Source organism: Chaetura pelagica, unplaced genomic scaffold (assembly GCF_000747805.2).
Source record: "Chaetura pelagica isolate M959 unplaced genomic scaffold, ChaPel_1.0 scaffold420, whole genome shotgun sequence".
NCBI classification, from domain to species: Eukaryota; Metazoa; Chordata; class Aves; order Apodiformes; family Apodidae; genus Chaetura; species Chaetura pelagica.
In genome coordinates this window covers 2,952,172-2,960,399 of record NW_009951919.1, presented here as the reverse complement: position 1 = coordinate 2,960,399, position 8,228 = coordinate 2,952,172, and the positions used below count along the sequence as shown (strand labels likewise).

The following is an 8,228-nucleotide window of genomic DNA, read 5'->3' as shown; positions in this document are numbered from 1 at the left end:
TAAAAACAACCCCACACACACACACACACACACACACACACACACACCCCCCGAGGTGGCCGTGACTGCCCCAGATAGGCTGTAATCGCTGGAAGGCACCTCCTGCTGAGCCCTCCCCAGCTGCTCCAGATGTTCGCTGTTATCTGTCCTGAAGCAGCAGCTGCTGCAGCCTCGATAGCCAAAGTCCTGCCAGCGAGTCAGTACCAGCAACACGAAAGACTCACCCTTTGCTACAGCTGCAAGTGTGAAGAAAACAGGCAGCCCGGTGTCAGTTGTTACGCACGTAGGAAATCATTGCACTACAAATGTTCCCAAACCTCAGCATTGCCACCCTGAACCGTCAAGATAATTAATTGCACCATGTATTGGCCACGGGTAAATGACAATCAAGGGCCTTTTTCCCACCATAGTCCAGGGGAGGATGGGAGAAGCTCAACACTAAAACAAACACCTGAAATGATGCGAGCAGCCCCCATCAGTGCAAGCTCAGTGTGACACTTCCCAGCTCCGGGAGAGCTCTGACCTACATACGGGGCAGCCGCAGGGGAGGGGAAAGCACCGCGGGAGGCATCAAGGAGCAGCCCCCCGCACCCAGCCCTGCCTCTGATCCATAACCTTGGGCTCTCCTCCTGGCTAGTTCTCTCGAGCAAAAATCCTTGTGCCCCCCCACTCCTCCAGGCACCTCCCACTCTCCAGTTCTAGAGATAAACTGGGTTGTTGGGGTGTTTTTTTTCTGCTGATAGTGATCTAGAGGCTGTGGAGGTAACACACTGAGGGTTTTACAGTACCACAGTGTGGTGTGGGATTGTCAAACACCTCCTGAGAACCGGGCTTGAGAGATCTCCACTTTGCTCCTTTGGCAAGGTGGGAAACTTAGAATCATGGAATCATTTAGGTTGGAAAAGACCTTTTATGATCATCCAGTCCAACCACAAACTTCACAGAACTCAGCCTGGATTTCCTGAACTGGGATGGGGGCTGCAAGGGCTGGACTCAAGGGTCTCCAGGGCAGAGCTGCTCTAGCAGAGAGAGCCAGGAGGTGTGACCATCCCAGCTGAACAAGAGCCTCATCTGCATGTAGGGGAGGATAAGACTTGCTTCCTTTTTTTTTTTTTTCAGGAGTACAAAAAGGTGGGGAACGTTTTTTAAATCAAACAGCCATATCAGTGAATTAAAACAAAAAATAAATTAACTGATGGGTTCAGTGTAAAACCAGAAAACACCCAAATTAGTTATGTGAGAGATGTGGTAGAAAGACACTGCTGAGCTCAAAGGCCTGGGTCTCAATTTAAAGTAATCTTGGAACACTGGAGGAGAGGAACCTTCTTGTTCTCAGTACAACCCTAATTATGGTGTTTCCACTTAATCAAACCTTGTATTACAGGAGCATCCTTGAAGAAGTGTCACTTGTCACACAATTTGTACCCCAATGTCACCAGATGGTGGGTGGCAGAGCCCACTGGTTGGATGAACATCCACTGATTGGCAAAACTCAATAACCAAATCCTGTCAATTAGGCACCAACTGCTTTATTTTCTTTATCAGCTTCAGTTTCCTCGTCTAACAATGCTGATACTCCCCTTACATAACTCCAGGGATTCAGATAGTTTTAGAAGACTAAAGATGAGGGGGGAAGATTAAAGACAGGAGCACACCTACCAGGCATATTTGCAGCATCGATGCCCTAACTTCACCCTCACTGCACCTCCACTTACTTAAACAGACCAAGTTTGGTACCAGCAGTGCCCTCACACCCTTCAAAACCAGCTGGGCTGCCCAGAGGCGCCAGGGCCGGATCCTGCAGCTCCTGGGGCTGCCTTGGCGCTGGGGAAGGTGCTGCCGTGAGAGCCTCCGGCCTGTTGGGGCTGCAGAATTACAGAAAACCGTGGCCATTCCGCCTTGCTGAGCAGGACCCAGCACAGCGGTGACACCGGGGGACACGCGGGACACTGCCACGTGGTGGCGCCGGGGCTCGCTCCGAGGAACGGGAGGCACCGGGGCAGGGCTGATCCACCAAGTGATGTGCTCCTCCTGGAAGACAGGAGTAGATTTGCTTTAAGAACTACTTTACTATGCTGTATGAAGATCCTTGATAACCCAGCGGGAAGGTAAATGAGCTAGTTTGGCTTTAAAGGGCTGCCTGGCACTGGTCTTCATCCTTGGAGCTGTTCAAAGTCCAAACCAGTAGATTCTGGGCTGGTTCTGACACCACAGATGACAAAGAGCTTTTGCTTTGAGGTTTCCAAGTCCATGGAAATAAATATAGTGCATTTCAGAAACCAGGCAAGCATTTTAAAAAGATACTGCAAGGGAAAAGGGGCAGCCCAATGGCATTTTGAGATGGCTGAGCTACAGCTGAGTACAGCTGGCAGTGGAAAAGGAGCCGAGCTGCCTGCAAAGTGGGTCAAGTGTGGAATGAACACTGCAGGATCCTGTCAAACAAGGCTCCTACTGCCCTCCCTTTCTCTTCATAAATGAAGGAGACAGAGAAGAGCAGTGGAAGGGGGTTTCACAGCAGGTTGGATGATCAGGCAGGGGGTTGGTGGGTGTTTTTTCAAAGTCCTAAAAAATAAAGGCAGTTGGGAGCCAGGATAAAGCCTTTCAGCCCAATGGATCATGCAATTACTCGTTGGAACAGTACAGTCCCCTTTGATCAGTCATCACTTTTGTTTTTAAATTAATAACCCAGAAAATAGTTTATATATTTAATGAAGATTTAAAAAACAGAAACAAAAAATAACCCCTCCAAAATAAAACAGCTGTGTTTGGGGAAATCTGATGAGGAAGATGTTGACAAGACAATGTATACAAGAGGACCAAAGAGGTGACATTTTCTACCCCAGCCTTGGAAACTCCCAAGACTAATTTATAATATCCTGCAGCCTTGCCCAGACCTATCCCAGTGGCTCCACTGCCCTCTTATTCCAAATGCTCTTATGTCCAGCCTGGTTTTATGTTTCCAATATGTTGGTCAATCTAGTATTTAGGTACTGTTAGTGATCAATGTTTTATATACTAGCAGCAATCAGGTTAATCTTCATCCAAAAGCAGTTGTGTTCACCAGAGTAATTAAGAGATCAGGAGCTCTAGTTCAACCCATCTTAAAGAATAAAGCTTTTAAGCCACAGCACAGGTTTTAAAAGGCTAAAACAGGCAGCACTGCTTAATTTAAAACCAAAAGTGTTGTTTCAGCCTTTTTTCCTGTATATATGCCAAAGAACTCTGGTCCTTTGCTCAAGAGAGCAGCTTGCCTTTATTCTCCTCCAAAAGGAGCACAGCCAAATGAATTGGAGACCTAAAATAACTTTAAAAAAAAAACAAAACCCACAGTAGCTGACTCATGAATGCTTACTCTGCAGGGCTTTTTGAGTGTATTCCCGGGTACTAAAAGATTTCTGTTAACACTTCACCTGTTTCCAACCTTCTGGATCTTGCAGAGAACTAATACTCCCTGTAGTGATGGCTGCACATGCAGAAGGCACCCTACATGTTCTGATTGACTTCAAAAACCATTCCTTTAACCTGTGCAAAACCCCTGGAACAGGCTGAGCTTCCATGGGTGCTCAGCATACAGATAAAAACCATGCAATTAAAAAGTGATAAATGAGTGACAGGTACATAAGGAGGTGGCAAAGGTGGAGCCACACCTTGAATTTGGAGCAGCATTTAATTTGAAAATCAAAATGGTGATTTGCTCACACACACCTCTTCCTACAGACCATTTTTCCAGAATAACAAGTGCATTTATCTTTCAGCCCCCTCCTGCTCCGTGGGTCACAGCTCCTCCAACAGCAGAACCGTGCTCCAGTGTTACTAAGGAAATGAAGATGAGGGAGTGAGAGGGGAAAAAGAGAGGGATGTGTTTATTGAACTATGAACGAAGGCCCAAAATAAATGTAGTACTTGTGTAACAGTTTTGTATTGGACATGAGGAAATCCTTTGCCTTTAAGATTTAGGCTGAATTCCTAAATTACCAGAGCAAAGCCTCTGTAAGCCTCTCTCTTTGCCACATACTTACCTTATGAAAACTGACTTTACGACTATAAAAAAACCCCAAAACCCTCAGGTGAAATGCAGAAGCATGGATTAGTGGGCATCAGTAACTCTCAGAAATCTTTTTTCTCCTACCATTTCCAGATGGGCTTTGGGTACTAACCAGACTGAAATACAGGCAGATGGAATAGCAAAGCTTTCACCAGGAATACATACACCCACCACCTTTTTCTCGGGGCAGAATTCACCCTGTTGCCATTGGACACGTGGGGAACAAGGTAAGTGGCTCTGTCTTCCCTTGCCAGTGTGCTAAGTATCCTTGCAGGATATTGTCAGGAGATGTAAAAGGGGCAACACTGCCCAGGCACTTTAGGCCAGATACTGAGCAGGTGCACAGCTGTCAGCAGCTGGAAACAATCAAGACACAGACATGAGATCACAAACAGCTCCCCTGATTTACTTTGGAGAAAATGTCTGTCTCCACATGTAGATCTGCCCCTCAGCCAGTTCCCTTCCCTGGGGCTCTGCAGAGGATCTGGGCTTGTCATGGGAGGGGGAAATGGAGGGCAGGATGGGAACAGACAGGAGCAAAATCCTGGCAAATATATACACTTCAAATCCACCTCATATTTATTTTCAAAAATGAAATTACCAAATGTTTTCCTGTGTAGGAGTGTAATTTAGTCTCTTGTTGACTTAATGACTCCTTAGCTCAGAACAGGCCTCCATCCATACATGCAGGCTGTTTACTGCAGTCTGATCCCCAATTCAGATCAATGGCCAAGTGGCAGGACACCATGCAGTATGAGATAAAGAAAATGCTGTATGGAAAGCTCAAAAGCCTCCCACATCTGTCCAACAACAGGATTCTACTGATTTTATCAAAATTCTGAGAAACAGAAGTAAAAAGGGGAAGTTTTTGGAGTGGTTTGTAGAAGTGTCAAGTTCCATTCATGACTGCCTTCTGACAAGTCACATCCCAGTGCCAGCCCTTCTCTAACCACTGGGTTTAACTATCCTACTTAAAACAGTTATCATTGAACTACCACAGTATGGGATTTCCAGCTACTCCTGCTTTGCATTCCCTGGAATTTACCAGTCTTTAAAGTGAAGAAGGGAACACCAACAATGATCACCAAAGCAAATACAAACCCTAATTATGCTCCCTTCTCCACAGCCAGTGTCCACCACAGTTAGAAGGAAGTTTTGCTCAGGTGAACTTTAAGCAACCATTTACCAATAAATCAGACAATAATCATTTATACTTGAAGTTGTCCTTCTCCTCTTGTATCTTCCAAACATGCTGGTGGCCAATCTCCATTATAGCAACTTCTTTTTGTCCCCAGTCTGATATTCTCAATGTAATCTTCAAAGGGCCTGTCCCAGGTTAATTACAGGGGTAAAGTGCAAACCCTGGAGTGACTGTCAACATTTTCCATTGACTTTACTAACACTTTGTGTACAGAAACTGAACAAATTAACTGGCTGCTCCACTCCTGAGCAGAAGATGAGTCACAAATACCAGGGAAAGCAGAAAATAGGGCAAAGTCATTACTCTTGAAGGAATGGTGTGAGTTAAGTCACCAGGTTCTATCTACAAAAACATTTAGAGAATGGCAAGCTGAAGGAATTTCAAGTGAACCACTCTGTAAAGCAAAGTGTGTTGGCTTTTTTAATAGCGATCAAAGCAAAAGCTCCTGATATGCATCTGACATGTCTTAATTTTAGTATTATTTTTAGTATGCACTTCTTTTCATAGGAGATCAAACTGCAGAAGATTGAGCACTCTCCAGAAACCATTTGGAACTCAACCTGCAAGACAAAACTGCATTCTTGCTGAAGAAAAAAGCAACTACTTAAGCTTTTCAGAAAAGGGATGAAGTAATGCTTGGTTCTTTGCAAGTTGCAGAATTCAGTGGTTTTCCAGCAGAAAAGCAAAGAAGCCCCAAAGTGTGTGTCTAGGACTGGGCCTCCAGGTAAGTTGGACATGGGCAAAATTTCTGTACTCTCCCTTGGAGGCAAGCAGAGTAACACAAAAAAAAAATTTACAATCCTCAGTGTTGCTGAAAAGTCTTTGTTGTGTAAGAGACTTTCAATTCCTCAGAAATAATATGAATATTAAGAGCTCTGTATTTAAACAACACCCAGATAAATGTTTTTAAGATATGCCTATTAAATTTCAAGCACAAGCCTTATGAAAGCATAAAATCTGAACTTCTATTTTTCACAAAACAATAAAAGTCAGGACTCAAAGTCTGAAGCACATCAGTAGAAAGGAACCAGTTGAAGAGAAGCTCACATAAACCACATACCACTGTTTTTCAGCAGGGAAGCTTGGGCAATACACATAGTACTACATTTCAAGTTATTTCCTTTAATATTTAGAAAACTGGTTTTATTCTTGGTTTTTCAGAAAATTATTTTAAGTATTAGCACCTACATTGTAAATAACTCGGATTTACACTTAAAAAAAAAAAAAGCCATGCTCAATCCGTTAAGTTCTCTCGGATTCTTCTGTTTTTGAATAGAGCACCAAGAGGGAAGGAGCTACATGTCAGTACCAGGCAGCTCTGTTCTCAGCTGCACAACATCCATGGCCAGGTAGCTCCCTGGGACAGAACTCTAAAGGTCAGGGGTTTCCAGCACACTCCAATCACCTCTGTTTTAGTCATTTAAGATTTCTATGCAAGTTTATAATACTCATCCTGCTACACATTAGTTTATTAAACCACAGTTGACCTGAGATGCAATTAGAATTTGACATTTTTCCATACTTAGTTCACAAGTTTATTATGAAAAACACTGCAGCTCTGTCCTGCAGTAACATTGTTTTACAGAAAAAAACAGTTCTGTTCAAAGTAATTCACTATCCTTGGACAATTACAAGGGACAATATGGTAGGGCAAAGAGTGGAAGAGGGCACTGAGTGCAGACAAAAAAAAAAATCAATACAATTAAATTAAACAGTATTCCCTGAAAATAAAACAAACAAACAGTTTCAGAACAAATATGAGGCCTTGGTACTTAGTTTAAAAATGTTCTTTAAGCTTCAATGATTGTTTGCTGCTACCCTTATCTACAGTCATGCTGAATAAAGCTATAGCTAAATGGAAAGTTAAATGTATTCACGAGGTGTTAATGTCTACATCTTATTATTTGCAGTCTCTCAGAGAAAGCAAAAGTAACTACAAATAGCGCTATGCCAGAAACTGGGTTCTTGACCAACAATGTTGCTTCAGCATGCAATGAACTGGGTCATTCTAAAGTGGTCACAGTTGTTGACGACAAGAGGCTTTGTATTTGAATATGGCACGTCTTTTGGTCCATGTGAAAACAAGTTTGAATGTTAAATATTTTCTGACACTTTGGAGTTACTGTTGCTCTTCCCATGTTCCTTAGGTCAACGTATGGTTCATGGCAATACTGTACAGGTCTAAAAGCTCTTTACAGGAAGTAGTCTGGGGTGCGACGGGTCACATGCGGTTCACCTCTGCGCGGCGCTGGATCAAACTGCAAACTGAAGAGCACAGGCATCAGTGAGACCACAGGAGCTCCCCTTACACCCAGGTATGTTTCAGACATGCTTGTGCGTCACAGGTAAGTCTTTTCCTTTTCCTTTTTTTTTTTTTTTCAGTCAATTAAAGTCTTCTAGAACAAGTGTTCAACTTCTTCCACTCCTGAGCAACCTGCTTTAGTGGGAGGTGTCCCTACATTATGCAGGGGGGTGGATCTAGATGATATTTAAGGTCCCTTCCAACACAAACCAGTCTGTAATTCTATTCTATGTATTTATAATCCAAATATCTAGACTCCTCTTACTACTAAGGACTGGGCAAAAATTAATCTTAGCTTTAAATCCCAGAGACTGGCCAAACACTACTATACATTTAGAAAGTTCAAGTCTCCAGTAATTATCAAAGGGAGTAATTTACACAATGCTTTGTCTTGTTTACTAGTAAAGCTGCTGTTGAAGCAGTTCATTAGAAACATGATTTAAAAAGCAGACATTCTAAGTTCTGAAGGATTCAAAGATTCCAGAAGTCTCTTTCCCAAGACTGACAGGAGAGCATAACCTTAGATGTGACAGAATACTCCTACTCTCAAACCTCACACCTCTGGATTGTTTCATTAAACTCCAGTTACACAAGACAGAAACTAAAAGCCTCACTTTAATCTGACAGACAAGATGTCAACTGTTCCGGATATTTGACTCCAAGACTTTAGATGCAACTAA

General features: G+C 43.2%; 1 protein-coding gene across 1 annotated transcript in view; it reads right to left on the bottom strand.

The window, feature by feature from the left end:
* Positions 1 to 6,757: 6,757 nt before the first annotated feature.
* The window catches only part of PPP2CA (protein phosphatase 2, catalytic subunit, alpha isozyme), a 47,963-nt gene continuing 46,492 nt past the window's right edge, over positions 6,758 to 8,228 (bottom strand). The window contains exon 7 of the mRNA XM_009995802.1: positions 6,758 to 7,511. Coding sequence (XP_009994104.1) covers positions 7,439 to 7,511 — 73 coding nt within the window. The 3' untranslated portion in view covers positions 6,758 to 7,438. The remainder of the gene's footprint in view (positions 7,512 to 8,228) is intronic.